Source organism: Ciconia boyciana, chromosome 1 (genome assembly GCF_034638445.1).
Source record: "Ciconia boyciana chromosome 1, ASM3463844v1, whole genome shotgun sequence".
NCBI classification, from domain to species: Eukaryota; Metazoa; Chordata; class Aves; order Ciconiiformes; family Ciconiidae; genus Ciconia; species Ciconia boyciana.
The window spans coordinates 104,444,521-104,471,511 of record NC_132934.1 but is presented as its reverse complement, the minus strand read 5'-3'; the positions used below and the strand labels follow the sequence as shown (position 1 = coordinate 104,471,511).

The 26,991-nt window shown below is 37.6% G+C and overlaps 1 protein-coding gene across 3 annotated transcripts in view; it reads left to right on the top strand.

Annotated features, from left to right (window-relative positions):
* CADM2 (cell adhesion molecule 2) overlaps positions 1–26,991 on the top strand; it is a 691,281-nt gene that overhangs the window by 487,674 nt on the left and 176,616 nt on the right. For all 3 annotated transcript variants that reach the window (XM_072885977.1, XM_072885992.1, XM_072885987.1), the window contains one exon: positions 10,709–10,858. In XM_072885977.1, the coding sequence (XP_072742078.1) occupies positions 10,709–10,858 (150 nt within the window). The remainder of the gene's footprint in view (positions 1–10,708; positions 10,859–26,991) is intronic.

Here is a 26,991-nt window from a genome sequence, read left to right as displayed (position 1 = left end):
TTGACGTGCTTTACATTTCCAAATATGAATTTCACTTTGTCCTTAAACCCCCTAAATATTCTTCAATTTCTGAAAAAGTCAGAGCCCTATCTTCAGTTCTGTCACTAAGTCACCTTTGTCCTAAACCTGCCTCTAAATAGTAGCACACATTCATGCAAAGACAAAGTCAAAGCCCTGAGCTATACTGCCTGCTTGTACACCTCCCAGAACCCTGTGTGGTGTGGTTGATGGTCAGTCCTTAAAAGTCTGGTAAATCATGTGTTTACAGCTCTTTAATTTTCTTTTTAGATGATATGTCCAGGACTTAATTTCATTTGTTGCTCAGATAAGAAGACTGAACAGAGAAATTATAATTATAACAGAAAGTACTTTCCGTAGCACGAATGGCCAAGTACATAACTGATGTGAAGTTGTTAGAGCCTGATACTGACTTAAACCAATGGAGGTTCTAGACTGCCTTTTATGAGAGGTGATTTACCTTACTCTTTTGGTTGTGTTAACTGCAAGAAGTACCAGTTAGTTTGATCAAATGCTTGGATTTGGGGGAGAAGAAAGCACGTGGTATGTTCTAACTTTGTAGCAAGAAGTAGATTTGATTGGGTTGTATCTGTATGTGTATTTGTCTCCACCATAGCTTTATATATTTATTCCATTACCCTATTATCTGGCTTCTGTGTATTTTTTTTTTGCATTTTCTTCTTGGAGCACTGCTGTGAAGTAAAAAAATGCCATTATTCTCATTTTACAGATTAGTTATGGAAATGTGACAATGAGGCCCAGATCCTCAAAGAAATGAAAGTGCCCAATTCCTCATTCTTCATGTTAGAATTGGGTACCTTCCTGCTTTTAGAGAAAAAGGGCTTTACATTTAGTTGAGGCACAAAGGATTGAGCATAGCACTTTAAAGTGAAAAGTGACAGAGAGCTCTAAACCATATTTGCACTTATGAGAAACAGAAAATTCAGCAGCCTGTTATAACAGTCATGGGAAGATGAGGTTCACTTTAATTTATTTGCGGGTTTGTAACTTCCATCGGGAATTTAGAGTGGTGGAAGGGAATGCCTTTTTCCCCTTTCTAAATAATTAAATAAATAAAATCACTGGATACTCTTCTCCATTCACAAGCTAATAATACCATGGTGATAGTCTGAAAAGAGTAAAATATAGTAATTTATGCAAGGTTCCTAGGAAATAGCACTGTTTGTGCATACTTTTTATTCCATTGTCTCTCTCACATTTTTTCCTGTTTATCTTTATGGAATAATTGTACTTCAATATGCAGTTTTCTCAAATTTATATCTGCAATCTCTTTCACTGAAATACAGTCTGAATCAATTATATCTTGAGTTAGCTGCTGTTGTAGAAACATACACCTGAAACACAGGGAGTGAAGGAAGGAACAAAGGCTTCCTCCTTCTCTATTATTGCTGTCTAACATAAATTCTATAGTCTGAATTCAGCGGCTGTACTGGTGTGCTCTTGTCCTTTGGATTATTTTAGTAATTGCTTAAACATTTAAAAAAGCCCAGTGACCTTGAATGCACAGTTTGGGGGTAACAGTTATTTTCTGAGTTATTTCGTCTCTCTCCTAAAACTCTGTCATTCTGTAGTAAGTTTCTGCAGCGTTCTCATTAACTCCAGTTTTCTCTGCAAGTGGTTTTGTTACTGGAGCATGTAATAGTTAGCAAAGCACACTTTTTTTTTTCTTTGTTTTGTTTCTTTTTTAAACAATATTTCTTCAGTGAGCAAACACTTTACAGGACATTCTCTCTGGGGATCAACTCTAAAAAGTATATGCTATCCAGATGTGGGACTAAATTATTGCCATTTAAGACAGAAAATTAGGAAAGGCCAATTGACCCAGTCAAAGACTTTCTGTGTATCAAAATATGCTGAGGCAAATTTCTCTTTCTTTAAAAGTGCTGTATGAATACAGTTTAGCATGAAGGCTACATTGTCATCTCGTCTTTTAGAATAAAACAAAGCAAGTAGTTATGTATCAAGAGTTAAAATATCTTCTTTAATATGTAGTCAATATTTTACCACACTTTTAAGCCTGTTCTTAGAAATGAAATAAAATAATAGGGCCAACAACTTCTGTAGTTGCCTCCTTCAAAATTTCCAGGACACTAACCTTCTGCTTAGTATCTGTGCTGAAAAAATAGAGAAAGGGATTCATTCCTATTGAAAAGCTAGAGGAAACACTAGTTGCACAGTAATGCAGACCTCAGTTTATGCCTGCTGAAATGCAGTTCACAGTATCATTTTTCTTTAAATTAGATAAAGACAAGCTAATAACACTTAATCTCCTTGGAGAGACGTTTGCATTATTTTATATATAAATTAAGAGCAAAAGCCAGGAAACTGATTCCGTATATTTAGATGTTTCGGCATACTTGCTTTTGTTTCTAATGTTTTAGTTCATTTTCTAAGAAAGAAGGCCAAAATTAATGTATTCTCCCTACAGATGCAGGCTCCTGTTTGAAGCAGTGAGTTGCTTGCCTCCTCACCCAAATATTTATTCTGTATTTTTTTTCTTTTAGGGCCTGGTCCTGTTGAAGTCAATAGAAAAAACTCTGACTGATTTGAATAATAATTTGCTCAAGATTTATTTTTTTTTATTTCCTCTCATACAGTTGTTCAGTTTTCATGGTTTTATGTGCTCTGGTTTTGACTGACATCATACTGTAAAGGGGTGAAATAAAAAAGCCCACGGCTTTGTGGTTCTGCGCAAGACTGAAGAGGATAAATGTTTTTCTTAATCTCTGCTATAGGCTTGATGTGTGAGAATGAATAGAACTATAGGCTCTATTCTTTCCCTCGCATACGCTGATAAACTTAATTTACTTCATAGGGAGGCTGGGCAGCCAGGCTCGCAGAAGGTAGAGCTGATGTGCCAAAAGACTGCTAACCCACTGCTGTCACCTCTTGTCCAGTCCCTCCTCTCGTTCCACAGCCATTTCTTTTTATGGCTTTCTGATATACAGTGACATGAGTAGGCAAAGCTTGCTGCACTGATACTGTGAAACTCTCTTAATTTATAACATAACTATTTCCTACAAAAGCAGACCTCTGCAGAAACAAAAGTAAAGAGAGGATTATGTTTTCTCGGTACTTACAGCCACCTAGTCACAGTTATAATTAGCCTGGTAAATTGATTATTATATATAACCTAAGCATCAAATGGAAGTGTTGAAATCATTAAAGAGTTTTCATTTTAATTGCAAAAAGTACACCTCCCTCCCCAACATAAACAAACAAACATGAGATGAACTCACAAGATGAATGTTTGCAAACTGGACCAAATAATGTATTCTGCATAGCCTTGTCTCATACTGAGATAAAAATCAGTTTTAAAATCTGTAAAAGCAGTTGAGCCATGATTTCTGGGTTGAAAAAAAAAAGCCTTTCTTGACTGAAAACAGCTTGTGGCTAATGAGATATGAGCCTGTCAATTCTACTGGAAAGCAGTATTGGTCCTCCACAAAGCATTGCAAAAACAACCTGTGATACAATATACTTCACTATAGCTCCATCTAGGCAAAATAGCTGAAATAATTTTGCTAATAAAGCTCCTAAAATGAGCAGAGGGACCAGGATACAGCATGGTGACAGATATCTCGATGCCGCCTTCTTTTTGCAATAGCTTCATTGCTTATTGTAATATACCTTTATATATACCTTGTAGTGTTTTCCAATGAAACTTCTTGCTTCCTCTTCAGATACAAAGGAATTGTAATATGGGCCATCAGTACTTTTTTAATTATTATTATTCTTTCTTTGTTAGTATGCTCCAGACAGACAGTAAAATTGTTTGATTTACCTCAAGGTTTGATCATGGAACACAATGTAATTGCATATACTGTAGTGGATATATATGTGTCTGGATGACCTGACCTGCCGGTGGAGGGTAGAAGTGTCATTGCCAATCATTTCTTGTGAAGAAAGCAAGCAAGCTGGATGGGTAGCCCTGTCTGTAGGACGATGATCATCTGAGTCATATTCATTATCTTGATCATATCTGTCAATTACCTCTGTCAATAGTAAAGCAGGAAGTAAATTGCACTGAACTTACCTAAAAAGCTGTGTTCAGAAGAGTGTTCATTACTTATATGTTCTGCATTTTCTAGATGTTTATAAAAATAAAATGGCCCTTTAATTCTTACTAAGTAGCATTTGAGGGGGGATTTCTCTTTGGTGCAAATTAAAATTCATGTGAAAGATATCACTTTCACCCCCGTCCCCTGCCCCATCTTATCTTCTTACCCCCCCATCTTACACTCCTGCCTTCTGTTTCTTCAGCTAAACAAAGATAATTCCCATATTCCTGCTGTTGATCAGCCTCATGCCTTTTTCTGCATTCTCTAAAAGCTGACAGGCAGCAAAAGCCTGGAGTACATGTGGGTGTGTACTTTCAAGAGAGCCTTGGCCTTTGCAAGCCCAGTGTCTCATCATCATCACGTAATCCCATAGGATAGTTTTTCTCCTGGCAGACCTCCTAAAGCAAATCTCAGTATCTGCCCTTAGTACAAGTACTGAATTTGGGCATCTTTTCCATACCTGCAACCTGAAATAAAGGATTACTAGTGCTATTGTATAATGTACTGCTAAGGTTTCTGGAGCGGAGTGTAGCATCCTGGCTGCTCATGTTCAAGGAAGAGAAGGGCTGCCAAGTTGTTCTGGGAATGGAGGGGCCATCCAGTGAGAAGCAAATAAAACATCTTGGTTTGTTCAGCTAGCACAGTGCAGACTGAAAGGTGATGTATCTGCGAAGTTCTTAATGCACTGCTCATCAGTGCAGGAAGTGCTTAGAGGTTTTCCACTGGATGTTGAAATTTAACGTGTAATTAATTATTAAGTCATATGCTATGTTCTTTATTCCTTTCTGCTTATGCATACTGACCACGTAGCAGTTTTGCTGGAGTAAAGAACAATTTAGTTCAGTATTGTTTGCCATTGCTATGAATCCGGGTTTGTTAATGCCATCATCACTTTTGGTTTTCAACAAGATAAGTACGATGCAAGAATTTTTGTATTTGTGACATTGGTGAGTTCAATTCAGAAATTGAAGAGATTGAGGTAGACTTGGATTCATTACTAAAATCTGGAAGTCATCTTAAAATTCTTGGAAATCCACTGTCTTTTTTATTTTAATTCTTGATGGTGTCTAAAATTTATGCAGCAAATATAAAAAAAAAATCCACAAATAAAGACATTTATATTTTTAAAATTAACTTAATTATTACAAGGACTTGTACCCAAAGAAGGAAACTATGTTTAGATAGGGAGAATAGAAGTGATCTCACATCATTTGTAGAATGAGTATAGAAGTGTTCTTTAACAGTATATATGCACAAACCAGAATATATATGTGATTTGAACAATGTATGCAACAAAGTAACATAAATTTTCATCCATAAACACAAATGGAAGCATTATAAAGTTTATTTTGTCACTGTTTCAAGACCCTGTTCCCCATAAGTACATTTCTCTGTCTCATACCAGCAGCAGTATGGGCTGAAATCAGAGTAAGTGGAAACACATGTAGGAAAAAAAAAAAAAATCTAATCCTTTTTGAGCCAAATCTTTTTACAAGTGGAATAATTATAATTAATTCTTTTGTGTAGATTGGTTAGCATAGCATAGATTTAATGGATTGCCTGAGGTCATGTGAGAAGTCAACGGTAGATTTAGGAATACTTTTAAATATTTTCAAAATCTCAGATTTCAAAATCTGAGATTTCAGTAAGTTTCATGGGGTTATTTCCCACTGACATTACCACCATTAAAGGAAATATGAACATTAGTTTGTACTTAAATTTTCTGGCTTAATAGAAACTTTTATTATGCTCTGTTTTAAAACAAATCTTCATTAGGAGTGAATTTATTGTCGATATGTATTTGAATGTATTTATAAATGAATGTTTGACTAATTTAATATTTTCATTACTTCTTAAGTTACAGTTATGTCTAGAAAAAGGTAACTGCAATCTTTAAAATCTTTTTGACTGCTGTAAGGCCTTTGACTTGAAATAGCATGACATCTTGAGTAATAACCAAAACTTATTCAAAACCAACCTTACAAGCATGAAGCAGATTAGAACTGTTTGAAAAAATAGGGTGAAAGTGTAATGATAAACAAGAACTCACAATTGAACAGCCATCTTTCTGTGCATTTGTCTGCTTGGGAAAAGCAGTTGGTACTGTACTATTTAAATGGGGTTTAGAGTTGGTTTTCAGAAACACCCTGGGAAACACAATTGTTGCCAGCAGTGTTTGCGGATGCCACAAAGACTGTGGATATATGAAATAATGATGAGCATAGGTCACTGGGCTCAAAGAAGCATATATTTCAGTGCAGTGAAACATAGGGATGTACATCTAAGAGCTACAGGAGGAGAACTGGAATGGGGGGTTGCCTTTGTAGTGGTGTCTGAGAGAAAACACTTGAATCGTGGTAGACCATCAGTCAAACGTGGGTCCCCATCTGACCCTGTGGCCAAGGGGACTCATTTAGGTATGCAAACAAGAATGTGAAGTGCTGGTAGAGAAGTGGTGTTACCTTTGTATTTTTTCCTTCTGTGACTGCTACAGTGGGGTTTCCCGGTCTGGGCTCCACACTTCAGAAGAAAGATGACAAATTGAAGAGGGCACAGAGAAGAGACACAGACTAATTAAAGGATTAGAAAAATATGATTTCTACAGAAAGACTTAGGAGCTCAATTTATTTAGATTGTCAAAGAGAAGGTTAATGGGTGATATGATCACAGTCTAAGTACCTACAAAAGAAAGAGAAATTTGATAATAGAGGGCTCTTCAGAGCAGGGAAAAAGATGTAACAAGAGCCAGGGGATGTTAGGTGCTGCAGTGAGACAAATTCAGACTAGGAATAAAAACCTGTTTTCTTGTTTAAACAATGATGACCGTTGGTCTCTGAAATACGTTACCAAAGGTGCCACTAAGTTTTCCATTACTAGACTTCTTAAGTCAAGGCAGAATGCTTTTGTTAGAGGGCGTTGTCGTGTTCAATCTCTGCTTCCAGAGTTAAAGAAGAAATTATTACAAGAATGTTTAATAATTGTATTAAGAACCTTCATACTAGAGAACCACAGTAGTAGCACCCAGTTGTTGAAATGATGATGAAAACTGTGTTTCTTTTAACACATCGGACTCAATCTGGCAGGGTCTTTAGGCTTGCCTTCTTATTGAAGGCTCATCACCGAGTATTCTTGACTTAATGGGACCATTCACATGGATCACAACCAGCGTATTCAATGCTGGGAGTATGAATGCTTTTTTGCAGTGGTGGTAAGTTATCCCAGGTGTAAAGGTGTTTTCCAAAGCAAGTACCTCAGGGAATGATGTGATTCCAGTCAGTGGCCCGCAGCTGTGGGTCGCTGTGCTGCCGCAAGAGCCTGCTGCCGCCGGAGTTCAACGGTGGTACCTAGAGCTGGCTGAGAACGCCTCGTCTGCATCACCGATGGCCTGGGTTCTCCATCGCACTGAGCGCTTGCACGGGCTGGCAGCTTCACTGGCATGCTTCCTGCGCACATGCTACCTACCTATTTAACAGAAATGAGGGCTCTCCCACAAAATACTGTCAGTCCCCCCAGGACCAGATCTAATCTTTAGTGGCATAAAACCACTTCTTTGACACTTATAAAGCTGTGTTAAATGGCGTGATGTTGATGCTTTCTGTAATGTTCGTCCATCTGCTATAGGCTTTTGCAACCTTCTCCAGTCCTTCCACCCCCAAAGTTCCTACTTCAATAACCCAAGTTAGATGCTGATACCAACAATAAAGTAAATCTCATAAATGTTTCTTTGTCTTAGTTTTCTCATCACTTACTAATAATTTTGATCTTCATTAAGAGGTGTGCAGTATCAATTCTTTTGGTCTTGCTTTGTCTATTTTTCTCTGTTCTGCACAGGCTCCCTTCTTTCCATTTAGGCTAGTTTCCAGATTAAATGGCTCGTTTTGTCTGTACCTCTTTCTCCATTCCAAGCTTCCTATGAAACTATGTACATCTTCTCCAGATCCACACAGCTTCTGTATTGGTAAGGGATAGGATGAATGCTTTGGTTTCACTTTTATATGCTAGATTAATTCTTGCTTCCAAAACATCAGCATGCAGTAGAGTGGCCAGAGAAAAGAAAGTTCTTCTGACCTCTTTCAGATCATGGCATCTACAGTTTCCATTTAAATGGCTGATCAGAAAAGTTTACCTACCAACCACTGTTTTGGTCAAACAAGTCTGTGACTTGACAGTCATTAACAAATGATAGACTGCATATACACTGACACCTTAATGATAAGAACTATAATATCAGAATGAGAATATAGGGTAATTCTGGGGAGATCTCCCAAATCATGTTAATAGGGTCCTAAATCATTACAGAAGTTCCTTATTAAACTATCTTCCATTCCTGGTCTTTAATGTAAGTGACAGATTTCACTGTACTAATCTCTGGCGCTAGGTTCTGTTTAAAGCTTCTTGTATGCAAAAAATATTTTAGCCCACATAGCCTCTTATCCGCAACTCATACTTTAGAAGGTTATTTCTTTGGTAAGATGCCTGTAATTCAGTGGAAGTAATAACAGGCTGTGTGCATTTTTCTGGATTTTTAAAATTCTAATTTAAGCGATAAGCAATTTATGCAATATCTTGAGGTTCCTTGACACATTGGAATTGAAAGAGGAGAAATGGAAGGAAATGACAAATCTTTTCTGTTTTCTTTTTTTTTCCCATCCTTGTTTATGATTTTTCACTCATCAAGTATTTCTCAATGTGTGGTTTTCAAGAAGCAGGGTTTGATTAATGAAGTGTCAGATACAGAGGATGTCCTGAGAATTTTGGCATTTATTGTTTGCAGCATTTAAATTAGCCATGGTGTTTTCAATATTCCTTATTTTTTATTTACTATATCTTGTTATCCTGTTGATAGTAAATACCCTCTTATAGTAAATATCAGTACATAGTAAATTTTGGTCTTTAGACATCTGCAGGAAGTTGATATTTCTACAAACATTATACCAGTTATTCAGATTTGCATTTTGATGGAAATCCTTTATTTATTTATTTATTTATTTTAAACCAAGACAGTGGAGAGTGTTAGACTACCTAAACACTAATGGTTTCAGTGATGTGGATGCTTATGTACCAGGCCTAAGGCCATCAAGATTATTTTACATAGGGAAATGGACAGCTGTCAAAACCTGGCTAGAACTATATTTTTGGCAATATCAGCAGGTCAAATAAAAGTTCAGTTGTTAATCTTTTATTTAGTAATTCCTTACTCTGGTCATCTGAAAACCTATATACTAGATAACAGACTTCTATATTATCATGCCTTCCATATAGAAGACATGCCTCAGTTTAACTTAGCTGGGAACAACTCTGATGAGAGCCACTAAAACAGGATGTTTCTGTGAAGGTTTTATGCCGGATGTGTGATTCTGTATTAGTATAATTACTGGATATTGTATATATCATTTCCTTGATGTACTTATGGCATGTCTATGAGCTTGTTCACTCCTGTAGGACCGTAGAGAGATTTTTCACTTCTGACACATCCCACTTGAGTGTCAGTCTTGATATTATACTTCTTATGCTAGCAGCTCTACCTACCCTTGAGTGCTTCTTGTATTAATAGAACCTGTATAAAAGGAGGCAAAGAAAGAAACATGTATTTGATTTAGACTGTTGGATTGTCTTTCTTTTGCATGGTATCCTTGAATAAATCAATATATCTCCCAGATAATGATGTGCCTTGCTTATTATTGAAGAACGTTTTTTTTCCCCACCCATGCTAAAAATGACTTGCATGTTTTTACTGTGCTCCCTTGTCGCGATACTCTGTCAAAATGTGTTGTGCTGTTTGACAAGGTGTGTGCTATTCTCACAATACATAAACACTTTAGTCTAACTATGCCATTGAAAACACTTGTGATTCAAGAACCTGGGTGATACTGCTCCTGTATTGTGTAGAGGTATTTGGAAATCTTCCCAGTGACTTTTCAGCAAGCACTTAATGTGATTCATAATGCTCTGGGATAGAATCACAGATGTGAAAGAGACCTACTACATCTTCACTTCCATTTTCATATGAGATCAGGTGATATTCCCTCAACAGAAGATGCATCAAGTATTAGATTCACACTACATTTGCTCTCCAACAACTTTCCAAACCTGGCAGGAAAAACGTCGTCCTGAGAGTTCTTTAAAAAGCAGAAAAAGAAACAGAGAGTCAAGGCTGCCCTGTCCCTCTATTTTAAAAATCCTATGCAGATTTTTATGTTACGCTTTCAGTGATGTTTTCAACAGCCATTTAACTATATTATCTGTACTGAGATGTCTATGTAAGTATGTAGCACGTGAGCCCTATGCAGAGGCATATCCTGGATGTATGGGTATGCCTGAGGGGATAAAATTGCAGAGTGTTTCTTTGGAACTAATTAGTATGACTTACGGGGGGGGAGGAAAAAAAAAACTATTTCATAGGGGGGTTAGGATACAGAGAATATATTGTGAATATATTTTTTTTCAATTTATTGTACTACCTTTCTTTGGTCAGAATTGATCACACTGAATTCAGGCTGTTATCTGTGGGAAGCTGCTGCAATAAATTCAGTTCTACAACTTAAATCCTTTCTTTTTTCCTCTTTCTCTCTTCCCTTCTCCACCCCTCCCCTCCCCTCCCTTCTCAGGCAGCCAAGGGCAGTTTCCACTTACACAGAACGTCACGGTTGTTGAAGGGGGAACAGCAAATTTGACCTGCAGGGTCGATCAAAATGATAACACCTCCCTCCAGTGGTCAAATCCAGCTCAACAGACACTGTACTTCGATGACAAGAAAGGTAAATCGTTTCCTGAACTCATGCTTCTGCATCATTTTTTCTAAGAAAGAAATGTTTAAAACCATTTCCCTTTACCATTTTAATGTGAAAATATTTGCTAGGAATATATTTTTTCAGCTCTAATTATTATATAATATTTTTTGGAGCAGGGGTTCACTGAAGTACTCTCTTGCATATAAAATTGTATGTTATTATTAAAGGAAAAGAATAATATTTGAAATTCTTATTGCAAGCTAATTTGGAAAACATTGTTGCAAAATATCTTGGAAGAGCATTTATGGGTGCTGAGAGGCTGGCAAGGGAAGAAGTAGTCCATAAACCTTGTGGCTTGCTTTTATTAGTGTGTGTGTGTGTGTGTGTGTTTGTGTGTATACATATATATATTTCATATATATTTATATATATATATGTATATAATCCCGCTATTTGCTTCAAGTGTACTGTAGGTTTGTTTGGTTCTTAGTGCAATACACAGTTGCTGTGGTAGGTATTCTTACTGTAACAACTAACATAAATGCTCGGTTTTAGTGCCCTGATTTTTCCAATCGTACCATGCACAGATTTATTAATTTTAGTTAAATTAGCAGGGAAAAAAGACAGGAAAATGTCCATTCCTTACAAAAAGAAGGGCATTATCACTGCAGTAGGATATATTTAAGACATTTCTCTTAATCTGAAATGAAAAAGCATTACATTTTACATAATAGAATGTTAACATAAAGATTACATTAGATTCCGTAAAGAAATTAAGACTAAGTTTATGAGGTATAAATTCATCACTTGGCTTCAAAAATGCAAAAGCTGTGGTGTTGATTGTAGTGGTACAGAAGTTCAACAGTATATTATACTTAATTCTACTGCTTGAATTTATTCTGAAAGGTGCTACATATCTAGAGCATATTTTAACAAGTGCAGTTACTCCTCTGCTTAAAATTAACGAAGTGCTGTCCAAATGCTGTGCTGAATGATTACAAGACTTTAAAACACCATGCAGGACTGAAAATGCTTTGTGGATCTATGCACTTCAATAAAAGTAGAGTCTAAAACCTGTCATTTTATACCTGCAGAAGCTACAATCAAAATATGTTTTTTTGCTATTAATATAATAGCTGAATAGAAACTCTTTATGGTGTTGAAGTGGTTCCTTTCTCTTTTATCTAATTTCCTGTAGCGTGTAATCATTTGATTTGCAATTTCTTTGAAATCATAAGTACCTTTTGAATGTAGGATTGAAGATGAGAGGTTTATAAGGTGCAAACTTCTGAGCAGTAAGTCTGGTCCTGTAACCTTTACTCATATGGACCCCTTTATTTTAGCTGTAATTGTTAGTGATTTGGGATGGGTAAATAATGTCTGCAAAACTAAAAGCAGAGAGAACTTGTCTGTTGATAGAGCACATCAATACTCACAAAATCTATATCTTTTATAAAATACGTGACATTTTAAAGGATGCTGAGAAGGACGTGGGAGGACTGCAAATAGATTAATTTGAACTTTGTAGCCATTTAGGTGTGAATTGAATTTTCTGTGTACTTTAGCTAAATCTGTACTTTTACAACGAATAATTGAAATTTGAATTACTTTTTAATATAATAAATTGAAGCAACAGAATTTGAATGGCATGCAGCATAGTAAGTACTTAGAAGCAATTTATATTCCCCACAGGAAATGTGAGGAGCTGAAGTGTGTAAATTTAAAGGACCACATTCTTTATTGAACTTTTAGCTTGTCCCAAGACTTCGAGGAATACTTGATGATTTATTTTACGGAGGGATTACTGTGCATCTGTAAGACAGGAAAATGTCTTAATGTGGTGTCCTGGTTTCAGCTGAGATAGAGTTAATTTTCTTTATAGTGGCTGGTATGGGGCTATGTTTTGGATTTGTGCTGAAAACAGTGTTGATAATACAGAGATGTTTTAGTTGTTGCTGCACTAGTCAAGGACTTTTCAGCTTCCCATGCTCTGACAGGTGCAGAAGAGGCTGGGAGGGGACACAGCCAGGATAGTTGATCCAAACCGACCAAAGGGCTATTCCATACCACATGACGTCATGCTCAGTATATAAAGCTGGGGAAGAAGAAGGAAGGGGGGGACATTTGGAGTGATGGCGTTTGTCTTCCCAAGTAACCATTACGCATGATGTAGCCCTGCTTTCCTGGAGATGGATGAACACCTGCCTGCCCATGGGAAGTAGTGAATGAATTCCTTGCTTTGCTTTGCTTGCGTGCGCGGCTTTTGCTTTCCCTATGAAACTGTCTTCATCTCAACCCTCGAGTTTTCTCACTTTTGCTCTTCTGATTCTCTCCCCCATCCCACCGGGGCGGAGTGAGCGAGCGGCTGCGTGGTGCTTAGCTGCCGGCTGGGGCTAAACCACAACAGTCCTTTTTGGACTCAAGGGGATAAGCTCAGTCGGTAGAGCATGGGACTCTTAATCCCAGGGTTGTGGGTTCGTGCCCCACGTTGAGCGCCAAAAAGGACTGTTGTGGTTTAGCCCCAGCCGGCAGCTAAGCACCACGCAGCCACTCGCTCACTCCCCCCCGGTGGGATGGGGGAGAGAATCAGAAGAGCAAAAGTGAGAAAACTCGAGGGTTGAGATAAAGACAGTTTCATAGGGAAAGCAAAAGCCGCGCACGCAAGCAAAGCAAAGCAAGGAATTCATTCACTACTTCCCATGGGCAGGCAGGTGTTCAGCCATCTCCAGGAAAGCAGGGCTCCATCATGCGTAATGGTTACTTGGGAAGACAAACACCATCACTCCAAATGTCCTCCCCTTCCTTCTTCTTCCCCAGCTTTATATACTGAGCATGACGTCATGTGGTATGGAATAGCCCTTTGGTCAGTTTGGATCAACTGTCCTGGCTGTGTCCCCTCCCAGCCTCTTCTGCACCTGGCAGAGCATGGGAAGCTGAAAAGTCCTTGGCTAGTGCAGCAACAACTAAAACATCTCTGTATTATCAACACTGTTTTCAGCACAAATCCAAAACATAGCCCCATACCAGCCACTATAAAGAAGATTAACTCTATCTCAGCTGAAACCAGGACATGTGGTCAAGAAAAACTTTAGGTCCTTCAATCAGAGATATTTAGTCTTTTTTACATTGGCAAAGCTTTGCATTCTGTGTGACATTTCCAGACTTGAGTATACCGAGGGGAGTGAGCAGTGCATCCAAGTCCTACACAGAAAACATTCTGCCATTTCTGAAAATGAAGTTACAGCTTTCGTTGGCAATTTTTTCTGTGTGTATATGTATGTGTTTTTGTAAGTAAGAAAGAGATTTCCTTTACATGCTTTTGATGCTTGTGTTATTGAGCCAAAATGGAGAGAGATATTTATGGCTCTGATATGTTGGTGGTTTTCTCAGTGAATGATGGCAAGCGCAACTGTAAATGCTTCCTCTTCCCCCCCCCCCCCCCCCCCTTCCCACTTCTCCCAGCCAGGCATACAATTTGGCTATAAAAAGCAGCTTTCTACTAGATCCAGTCATTACATTTAATTTATTGAGAGCAGTGCCTCAGCCAGAGTCTTTTCAAACCTGTCTCTTAATGCTAGCCAAAACCAACCTTCAGATCTTACCTCTCCCTTCAACACCATGAAAATTGCTGTTTCATAGCTGTGTTTCTCAAACCCCGACAATTTGTGAAAACTATTGAGTAGATGTAGGGTACACAATGGTGTAGGGTTAAGTTCTGTGTAGGAAACAGAACTTTAGAAGACGAGCACCACCAGTAGCCTTTATATCCATCAGAGCTGAGTGACTGTGGATATTGCCATGTTCAGAACTAAATCAAATTTGCATGCCTTTAACTTTACTTCCCTTCAGTAAGTTATTTTCTATATGTGTACTTGTAAGAGTGACACACAAAGGAATGACAGTATATTTCTTTTATGTCTGGAAAGATAAAAAACATTCCGGAAACCTTTCTATTGATTGCTCTATATTTTAATAATTATGAGAGAGTCAGGTAGTAAAACAAAGGGAGTCAGGCAGATATGAAAAGAGGGTCCTAACTGCAGCAGAAGATGAGGTAGATGACAGCTGTCAGCATATGGCAGAACAGGTGCCAAAAATAGAGCAGATTGTCCATGCAGTAAAAAGCCCTCTGCTGCTAGATTGTCCTTGGTGAGACCACTTTCATGTTCACACTTCTTTCTGAAGCAAGTTGGTTCCCTTGTCTTGCAAAAACATTTTCTGACCAAAATAGAACTTGCTATGGGCCAGGAAAAAAGAGTCGCTTGGTCAGATGGAGGGAATGTCTGCTTCCCGATCCCATGCCTTTCAACAAGGGATTTACTCTCAGTCTCCATTTTATTCAAAATGAATGACATATACTATGAAAATCACATTCATGTAATTTTGCTTTCTTCTGAACTGTGATGCAATCATTGACATTCAAGTTAGGAGTTATATTCTTCCTTTTTCTGTTTTAGATATTCCAAATAGGTGTGGAAATGCAATGAGCCAAATACACTAATACCAAAGCTACATTGTTAAAATTATTCTTCTGGTTCTCCTCACATACTGCCATGGCCACATGTTTTTAAGTACAGATTTTGCTCAGTTAGGAGGATTTTGTGGCTGGTAAAGAACACTTCCTCCCCGACCCTCCTAGCAATTTAATATTTATTTAATATTTATGAAGGAGACAAGGACTATTTTTAGCTTGAGACATTTTTGGCAGCTAGCCTATACGGTCTTACGATGATATAGATAAAAAATTAGTAGAGTTTTGTTTCAGAAAAGGCAATGCTATAAATTTAGTGAATAAGAAACATTTCAGAGATTGTTTCTAGGTCCTCATCACTTGAAATAGTTGATTTTGGTTTTGTTGTAAATTTAGGCCTAAAATGTGTTTGACTCATTGTGGTGATGGGAATAGGGGAGGAAATAAATCCTATTTTCTATAGGAAAACAACTTATATCTTTATTTTATTAGCTAAGCAAGGTAAAACAGTTGCTTTCCTCCAACTCCTATTTTCACACTCTAAAATATATTAAAGCTGGAACTAACTTTGTCTTCGCTATTATTTTAACACATGGGAACTAAAATATGTGAAAATACAAATGTTTGATCTTGTGGATTTGGTCTCATTGATGACCTGTCTCCTTCAGCATGCTGTCTCGCTGCTGTCCTTTCTGGTACTTCTTTTTTTCTGGTTCCTCTACCTTGTAGCTTCAAGGACATTGTGTATCAATTTGATTTTTAACTCTTCCTCTTTCATTTGAAGCATAAAATCTCTACCTGACAGTAAAAAATAGATAATCTAGTTGCATAAATGGATAAATGTTCTTAAATTTTAATAGGCTTAACAACCTTACCAAGACCCCTTTCGGTTTCCCATCCCGCAGACAGAATTTTAAACATTGTGTCTTCCTGGAAAATGTGATTTCACAGCTCACCCTGAGCAAGTTCAGATTCTTTGGAAACAAGTGCAAATTGCATGATGCACATGAAATGATTTTTTCCCTAAAAAAATTTCAATTAAAATGAATAATTGCCATAGAAACCTCCTTATCACTTTATGCACCCAAGTACCTGTAACTATATAGCTGCCTTTGGAAGAAGCACAATGTGCAACAATGTAGAACTGTCAGATATGATTTTAAATTAATATAGGTTATTTTATTTTATCTTCACTGGTGGTACTACTTAAGGATTTCAAGTGGGCAATAAACACAGACATAAATATGAATGCAGATGTATAGCAAAAAGGGTGTAGCATGGGAACACAGAGATGGTTGATAAAGAGAAGAGTGAAAAGAAACTTCATTCAGATTGCTATAGCAGCGGTCTTCTCATATTCCCTTTTGGTAGGGAATATAGATACATATGGAGCAGGATATTGAGTTATAAAGGAGACGTGTACAATTGAACGATGACTGTTGATGTCAAAGTTGTTTAATCTCATCAATATAAAAATGTGCAATCAGACTATAGAAAGGAAGAGAAATGGTACCTGGTGTATGTCTAACAGTTTTGCTCAGTCAGGCAAGTGAAAGTGTAAAATACCTGCTCTTCACCTTACCAGGGAAGTTTGCAGGTCTGTTGATAGTAAAACAAGTGCTGTGTTGACATTGATCATGATAAGTTTGCCACAGACTGACGTGCCAGATTTTGACAAGACATATGCCTGATGCTAATCATAGATGGGTACATGTTTCTTGTGCTTTCATGAAGTAGTAGCACTTTCATGTCTTACTAAAACATTACAAAGCATATTCCAACCTCAGGATTATTCATCCCTCTGCAGCAGAATATGTTTCTTTAGATGACCTTTGATTTTTTACATGTAAGAGTACTTGGCATTTATGTAACTCCCTATCATCTTGAAAGCTTTCAAAGATACTGGTGCACTAGGCAAGGGTTATGAGAGGGCACTGTACTTGCAAAGCTCCCAAGAGCTTCCCTTATAGGCACAATGCCTCAGGTGAGCTTGCGGAAACATGTTTGGGTATAGCAGCTGCCCATAAGGTTCTGCATTTGCTCTCTCTTGGGGGTGGCACTATTACATTAGAACTTGCAGGTAAGCTTAGAGACAGGGTATGTCTCAAATAAAAACATCATGCCTTTTGGCATACCTAGCTGTACTATCAACTCCATGAAAACAACTCCTAACCTTTTTCTTTCTCAATATAAAGCCATTTAGAGGGAAACTCTGAAATTCACAGTGCGCGAGGTAGGGGGTTTTAATTACAGTGTCAAGTATGTCAGTTTAGGAGGACTTATTAGGGCAGAGGACTTTAATTCTTACTGTAACACTGTCAAAACTAAATGGTGATAGAATTGCCATACAGAAGGCTGGCACTTTCAAGCATGAAAATCCTGTCTCTGATGTTGTAGACATACAACTCCTTCTTAGTTAGGTGTATTTACCCTTTGACTTGTTTTGTGGAAACCAGACTCCAGATATTGAGTCTAAGTGTAACCCAAGCTTACACCACTCTGTGGTGATTCAGCCTCAGGTTCTAATCTACATAAACAAGCAGAGGCACTTGCAAGTTACAAAAATCATTTGACAGTATTTCTGATTGGGGGCAAATGGTGAACTTCCTTCCTGTAGGACATTTAATGATTCTAGTAAGCAGTTGAATTTAAGATGTAGGTATACATGTAGACAAACAATCCTCAGACAGAAGGAATAGGCTTGTACAAAATGAAAGTCAAAGAAGCACAGAAAATAGTGTTTCTTTTTGCAATAGAAAGGAAAGTAGGAAATACATGCTTTAGATTAGTTATGCAGACAGGGAGGCAGACAGGCTGTATTGTTGGGAGGACTGAGAGCATTAGCATTTAAGTAATGTGAAATCAAGTAGCAGCGATGAATGGACTTAAGTCTCCACCTTCACACACTCTGTTTCCTATTACATAATTGAGTGGAGATGGTATCAGACAGTAGATGATGACCAAGTTTAATTCCATCCTAGGGTACACATATAAATTAGAGATTCACTGTTACTTAGAGTTTAATAGACCCTTTCAATGAGATAATACCTTGTAGTAAACCTATGACGTAGCATAAAAAGCAATGGGAAAAATGCGAGAAAACTATACAAATATTGAAGTAGGACTTTACAGCTGGAAAAGTTGGGGGGAAGGTATACAGAGGGTCAGGATTTTATTTTCTTTTTTTTTTTTTTTTACCTGAGCTGAATAGCAATAGCTTGTAAATGCCTTATAACATTTGAGAGGTTTCTAGCATTTAAAGAAAGAAACTGTGGGAGAGAGAAATCTGGTTTTCACAGAGAGCTTTCCATGAAGATCTTTTAGAATAGTTCTTCCGAGATCTGTGGTTAAGTTTAATTTTTTATGTCGGTCAGATCTGTTGATTTCACAATTATGCTACACGACTATCAGTAGCTAGCAAGCTCTTATCTTTCCTTGAGGCCCATGGTATGACATATAGGGATACATAACCTGTGTTAAGTCTTTCAGCTGCAATTTTATTTCTTACTAATGGGTTCTTACGCTCACTCACTCCCGTGCAGTGGGGTGGGGGAGAGAATCAGAAGGGCAAAACCAAGAAAAACTCAGGGATCGAGGTTAAGACAGTTTAATAAGTGAAGAAAAATGAAAGAAAAAAAATTAAGCAATGCAAAGGCAATCATTCACCAGCAGACTGATGCCCAGCCAGTCCCTGAGCAATCCCTACTTTGGGAAAACAACCCCCAATTTTTATTGCTGAGCACAGTGCCATATGGTATGGAATATCCCTTTGGTCAGTTGGGGTAGCTGTCCCAAATGTGTCCCTTCCCGACCTCTTGCCCACCCTACTCACTGGGGGTGCAAAGTGAGAAACAGAGAAGGCCTTGACACTGTGCAAGCACTGCTCAGAAGTAGCCAATGCACTGGTGTGTTCTCAACATTGTTTTGGTCATGAATCTAAAACACATCACGATACAGGTTGCTATGAAGAAAATTAATTCCATCCCAACCAGACCCAGTACACCTTACCTCTGAGCCATGGGTAGGAAATGAGCTTAAATGATTTGGGATAGTAGTTCCTTAGTGCTCGGAAGAAAAAAAGAAGCTGTCTTAGAGCTTTTGAGATCAAGAGGTGTCTCACTTGATCCTTAAAAACCAAGCTTGCAAAAACAGGTTGCCACTTTTGAAAGCTAGAATGCTTGTGTTCATGCATCTTAAAAAAGATAACGTGCTAAAAGAGAACAGGAGTCTGTTAAAATGTCTTGACAGTTATTGTCTGTATGAATATGAAAATTACATTTTAAAAATGTATTACAATGCATTAGAATATTATTTCATTGCAATAAATTAGTAGAACTACTCCCACTTACAGCATTCATTTTTTCATTTCTTAGCAGTATTAAGGGAATAAATGAGCATATTGTAGAGATGGTTAGAAAGTGTAGGAGTTTGCATTATATTGTGCTGAAGTGTGGGTACGTGCAGAAATTAAGTTTGCCAGCACTCCAGCTAAATGGAGAATGAAGCTGATACATTGGAATATGATGAAGTGAAGCAGTAGTCGTGATGACACTGCTAAGATTACTCTGTTATGAAGTTTCATGATACTCAGGCTGGTGGCTATTTTTTTTTAAATGGCAAAGAAACTTCTAAGGAGTGAGAAATCTTTTGCCGGGGGCGGGAGGAGGTGGACGCCAGGTTCAGAAAAAGGTGGAAAGAGAAATTTCATATACCTGGCCTCTCTGCACTAGTTGTTTGCATGGATGAGCAAAACTTCCTGGGGTTTCTGAAGAAAAATGACCTATTACATTAAATTCTGAACCCGTTGTTTTCTTTCAGACAGCTCTTAGAGCAAATGATAGTGAGAAACAATTTGAGTGCAGAGAAGGGCAAGTGGGAGAATACACTCACGATGATAGGCAGTAGGTCCAGGAGCAGTAGAGCTCAACATTGTACATCATAAGGAACATGAAGGTAGGCAGAAAAAGACATTTTGTTTTTAATCAGGAACACGGTGAACAGTGTTCCTTAGGGAAAGTGAAGGTCATTTTTTTGAAGAAACCAGGTGACAGGCAAGAGTGCTGATTGTTATATCACAGCGTATTCAGTACAGTAGAGTCATAGGGATAAGAGAATTACCAGATGGACCAGAACCTGAAAGTTTTGTCGTATAAGTGATTGTTAGATCCAAGAATACTTAACTTTGGAGACTAGAAAGAACTGACTTTGCAAAGAATAGCTGATATTTGCAGGGCTGGTGAAAACTATGCTTCTAAAAGGAAAACAGTAGCAGTGGAAAAAGTTGAAGTGCAAATATTTAGAAATGGTATATCAGATTATAAAGAAATAGACAATGCTTTAGGATAAAAGCATAAAAATATTTATAATTAAAAGGGAAAGACAATCATGGAACATTCAGATATTCCCAGGACAGAAGGATGTGACATATTGCATATAGAAATAAGAAAAAATCCACACCACAAGTACAGTCATGACTTTGCATGTGGATGACAAAACTCTTACAAGGGCAAACCAGAAACCCCTGAAAACGTGACAATATCTGCATGGCACAGTGCCATGAAGAGACATCTGAGCTAGCACTTAAGCTAGCTAAGATGTTGCTGGCAGGTCTGTCCAGCTTCCACAAGGTTTCCAAGCAAATTAGGTCGGCTGAAAAGAAGAACCTTTTTAGTGTGGCTTATAAACATGGATGTAGCTTAACACATTTGAAATCTAAGGTTCTGCAACACACTGGCTAGCGGTACTGGAAACAATCAGTCAAAAGCTGACTTTGAAACAGAAACCGAAATTGAATGCAATATAATCAGAGCAGCACTAGACTAACAGCAGGTGGTACAGTCACTGCCATTCCAGCTGCTTTTAGAAGGGTTAATGTGGAGATTAACTATCACTCAGCAAATGATGGAAGAATAAAAACACAGCAGGTCAAGGAGAAATGTAGTCCAGAAGAGTGATTCAACAACATATTTTTAGAGAATTACCCAACTGGGTGGAAAACAACTCCAAAGGATATGACTGAAGGACAGTGACTGCTGTGTAGGAAAACAGTAAAGAAATAGGAAAAGCCTCTTCTATCAGCATGATACAGAATTCCCAGTCTGGATTAACTAGACCTGAGGCAACTGGATTCCAAACTCACCCCAGAAGCTGGTTTGATAACATAGTTGTACCTGTGGACTTCAGTCCTCTGAAATTACAGCTTCTCTGAGAAGATGGAGGCTTGCCAGATTATGTGAGCATTTTCACGTTGCTCAGTCAAATAAGGTAGAGAAGACCCAAAGCTACCTGTGATCCAAGATGGTAAGTCCCCACAACGTTGTTTTAGCAGGACTTAAGACTTTATTGGCTAGGGGAGATAAATTCTCTCTGAGTTAGAGCTAACTGGCATACAGTGAGTGGGAATGTCTCTGCAGCATGTTTTCCTTCACTTCTATTTTCACGGTTAGTAAGGGTGAAGACAGCTTTGGTCTTTTTTCACTGCTAGCATGGATTTGCTTTTCTTTAATCTAAGAATGGAGAAGATACTACTAAGGGCTCACTTTCAGCTGCTCTGTATACTATAGGAAGGCTTAATGGTAAAAGACTGGACTTCTTAATGTTTAAAGACTATAGTAAAGCAGAATACCATTTTTCTTTGAAGTAGTCACTCTAAAAAAATAAGCCATTGTTGACTGGCACCATGTGATATAAAGGAATGAAATGAGAAATCCTAATTTTGTTTAGGATCAAGAGCTGCTTGTAAAAAAGAAAAACCATCAAAACAAACAAATTATTAAAAATATGTATAATATATCTACTGAAACAAATTTGTAAAAGATCTGTAATAAATCTAACTGAAATTTTTAATACCTCCCATATATTACAGTCACATCTTATCATGTGAATATAAATCCCGCTATATCACCAAAAATAGAATACCTTATTTAAATTTCCATTGGCAGTGGAAACAAATTAAAGACGAATTTTACCAGATCCAACATCAGATGTTATGAAGCCAATCCAAAAGCTAGATGATTAGTTTATAGGAGTATTGCAATATTAAGGTCAGGCAAGCTGAGGAGTTTAATATATCCAAAGATTTAAATAAAGGCAGTAAACGTATACTTTCATAGTGCCTGGCCCTAAAAATATTACTATTTTCAATTTTTGAGGTGGAAGTGAAGGATCTACCATGATTAGAAGTGCTCAGCTCTCCACTCCCTTTCTGGTAGAAACTTGTTTAAGGAGCTTCCCTTCATGATTGTTTCAGCACAGAAAGTGTAACAAATCATCATGTCCTGGATCTTTAAGGATCTGTGTGCAGAAAAGTAATTGCTGATGAGCTGCTGATATGGGGTGAAAATCCTCAATAACTCAGTGAGAGACTGTGTGAGGTTCTGCTGTGAGCCAAAGAAAATAGCTTTAAATTGAACAGAAATGAGAACTGAATCAACCTGAATGAGATTACTTTCAGAGGTATGTATCTGGGTAAAAGGAGCTTGAGGAAACACAAAAACCAAAAGGCAATTGTGTAAATGGAGAAGAAAACAAAATCAACAAACCAGTATCACAGAGAGAGTTCAAAGCATGTTAACAGATGTTAAAAAGAAATAATTAAAAAACCACGCCTGTAACAGCTAATCTACAGTAGCTGACTGATAATTATTGTTATCTATATATTAATTGTCAAATATTAATAAGTTTTCAGAACCCTGCTTAAAGAATATAAAATAATTACAAGACTGAGAAGGAAAATAAAGCTTCTGAAATTTAAAATAAAACCAAGATGTAAGTTAAGTGTATAGACTCTAACAGAAGTATTTTTTGAAAGAAAAAGACAGATGTGAATTTCCATCATGGAGTCTGAGAAGCAAAAAAGCATTTCTTGTATGTGGCAGCTGTATTAAGACTGGGGCTGCATCCCAAATGCCTTCCAGTTCAGTGAGATATGGACACACTGTTGGAACAACCATTATCTTTTTCTTCCTTGAACGTCAACTTAGCTTTTGAAGCAAAGGCCCATTGATCAGTCTGATCAAACATTTTAAATGTAACCTGTCACAAGTTATTATTATTTTATTTCTATCTGTAGCTTTATTGTCCAGTAGCAGCCTAAGAGAATAATACCATGCAACTACACTGACAGCTCAAATGTATGTTAAATGGAAGCAAAAACAACTTAAATAGATTTTCTCGTTATCTAAAATAACATTTAGAGGAAAAAATACAATGCCGTCTTACTAGATCGTTCTTCCCATACAGATTATCTGGTTGTGGTTCAGTTTACGCCAGTGAACAAAAGCTTATAAAATGTGAATCGCAATGTACAATCTTAGCACATGTGTATTTATTTTTCTTCATACATGGTATATTTTCCCTTCTGATATTCTTCAGATTTTTTAGTCAATTTTGCAGCCTAAAAATAAAGTGGGTGTCATCTGTATTTTTCCCATCTTGAATGAAATGATCATGTGTCTCAGTGCAAATCCCATCATTTCTATTTTAATACTGTGGTTGTGCTGCTTACTAATACAGAGAAAAAAACCTATCTGAATTGAGCCATGTTGAATGAATATGCGAAACTTGATCGGACTTGCATGAAACTATATGTAATATAGGTAAGTCTTACACGGTACTTATTTGTAAATAATACAAATAAGTGCAGACAAGACTGAAAATCTGCCTTATTCAAAGGAAGAAAAAATTCCAATGACTTGCAAAGCAATTGATAGCATATGATTGTGGGGATAGAATAGTACCCTTAAATCCCTTTTTACCACAGTTACAGATAGAATAAGTTCTATCAATCACTAAAACAGTAGAAAATGAACAGTTGCACTGTTTGTACTAGAATCAAACAGTTTTGGTTTTGCTTGCTGCTTGAGCAATTGAGTGGTGAGCAAACTTAAAAATTATTATATTAAAAATATATATGAATAATTCAATCTCTTAATTGCCAAAGGTTGCTAAGGAGAATCACAAGAACTGTCACATTCCATTTCTTTTAACAGCATGATAGAAAGTTTTTGTACACAATTAATGCAGTGATTATCTGAAAAGGAGGGGTAGCATCTGAGAAGTAAAGAATTGCCTCTGTTGAGTTGAACCATGGGGAATTTCTGGAAGATTTACAATTGTATTGGCTCATTGCTTAATCAGATGGCAGAAAGATGTTCTCAGTATGTATTCCTTTCTTTAATGAAGGAGGTGATTAACCCATGCCAAACTTCATGCCATCCATGCTATCTTCAAAGACTTTTTTCTCCAACTACCTAGCAAAATTTTACTTAATCCCTATTTTGGTACTCTACAGATGCACAGTATGTTCTGCTGATGTACTTGATAAAGGACATTTTTGAGCATTTTTAATTTTTGAAGAATAAATGTTTCTCATAGTCACATCTTGTGAGAAAACCAGAAGAGGCATGAAGACAGTGTAAGGACTCTGACAGCTGAGCTCTTGGCAAGTCTAGTAGTAATACTTTAAATGCTCCTGTCTCCAGTTGTCTGTCCTGCCCCACTGCCAGATGTTAGTTAAAGGCATTGTGAAAGCAGCAGCAGAAGGGATTTTGCTCTTTGCCCGTGCAGGAAAGTTTGCAGCTGGTTTCCTTCTGATTCTGTTCCTTTGTTCTGATTCTGTTATGGGAGTGGTAATTGCTAGTGCTGGGAATAGAGTCTGAGGCTGTTTCTTAAACCATCATTGCTAATTCCGTCAAAGCACTTATGCCACAACTCTTAGACTGCTACAGAATAACTCTCCTCTGCAATCCTCTGGTCTGCCTGGGGAACTCTCCTGACAGTTCTGATCCACTGAAAAAGTAGAAATGTCAACTTAAAAAGTCAGACTTGTATCTGCATTAGGCAGAGCTTTCTTAGCAACTGGCTCACACATACAGAATTTTCTCCCTGTGCAGATAAGCCAGGATTGTGAATGGGTATTTTTTCAGACCTGTTGAAGACTTCAGTTTCCCCTTATTAACATTTTTAAAGATTGCTTATCATTTTCTTTCTCGCAGTGCACAGCACTTTGATGCGGTTTTTGTGTTTCATATGACTGTCTTCCTGCAGATGAGCATCTGTTAGCGTGGGGCTGGGGGGGGGCCATGGAAGGGAGGGCTTATTCCTTCTTTGTTTGTCACAGTGTCCAATTTCATACTGAAATTGTTCTTGCACTCAACTGCAAGGATCACCTTAGAGCTGAGGCAAGAAGGAGCCTTGAAATCATGCAGCCTGCTGTTCCTCTGAGTCAGGAGGCCGAGCGCAGTCTGTGGTGGTCTCATTAGAATACCTGTGAGGTATTCTCATTAGAGTACCTCTATTCACTAGTTCTTAGTAAAGCATTTGAGAAACTTCATGGGTTCCAGTTCCTTGTTGGTGCCAAGGATCCTCCCTATGCGTTTTGCAGGTAAATTTGTTGTTCACCATTCATAGTACAGATTATGTTATAAACAAAATCTCAAGGCTTCGGGTGAACGATGCATGCCTGATCTTTCACCCAGTGGAGGAAGAGTATCTGAATTAACATCTGTAAAAGGCTGTGAAAAGGGAACATCTTTCACACTGAGGAACAGAAAGTATTTGATAAAAAGTACCAGACCACTGTACCCTCACCTCCTGTAACAGGCATCCTTAGTCATCAAAACGTCTTGCCTTTGTTTTTCTTTCAAGCATAGCATGTATTCATGATCTGCAAGCTTCTTTACTGAAGCTGTTGAGCATTAATAAGGAAATCTTAATTTCATTTTTAAAGCTGTCCTACTTCAGAACTTAACTGGAGTGAGATCTGGACTTGCTATTTGGAAGGGAATATCACAATTTTAATATTCTTCTTTTCAAAATGCAACATCAAGTATCAGATTTGATTTTTAAATTATTTTATTTTATTTTGGGGAAAAATTGCCTGGCATAAAGAAAAAACTTTTTTTTTTCTTTTAAATAAAATGTTTATTTCAGTTCAGCTTGTTGTATATGGAATGGAAACTTGTTCTAAAATGAAAATACTCCATTTCCATCCTATCACTACAATTAATTTTTCTTTTAAAATAGAAAGTGGAAAATGAGGCATTACTACATCAGTTAATTAGTTTATTTTTCAATGAATAATATGCTTTTGTCACCATGGTTTTTTACTAGTTTTGTTTAGAAGACATTGGCCCATCTGCATGGATTACTGATAAAGCATCATTCATTTCTTTGGCTGTATTTACTGGCTTCAAATTAGAAACCACATTTCATATAGGTTTTGGTTTTATCCTCTTACTTCACACACTCATGACAGGTGTGGTATGCTGGAGCAGTGAAAAGGTCCGCTTCAAGAATCAGGTTCGCATGTGTAAGAGTTCACCTACAACTGAGTTTCAGTCCCTTGGGAAATAGGAGCGAGGCATGAACTGTGACACCACAGAGCAAAACGCCACCAGAACAACGTGTTTCTTAGAATGGCTCTTCCTCACAAGCGTTACCTTACCATCAAAGCAACATCCAGTTCTTGCAGAGCGGAGATCAAGCCGCTGGGTTTGAGAGCTGCAAGCTCAGTTCCCTGCTCCATCACAGATTTGTTGAGGGCTAGGGCACACCTGTTTGTAGATAGTGAAGGGATAGCATTACAAGGTAATGTGTTGCTAAATAGCATTATTTTGTGTTGTGAAAAGGTCTGGCAGTAGTATAGCTGGATCATTTGAGATTCCTTTTGTGTCATTTTCTAGTGGGA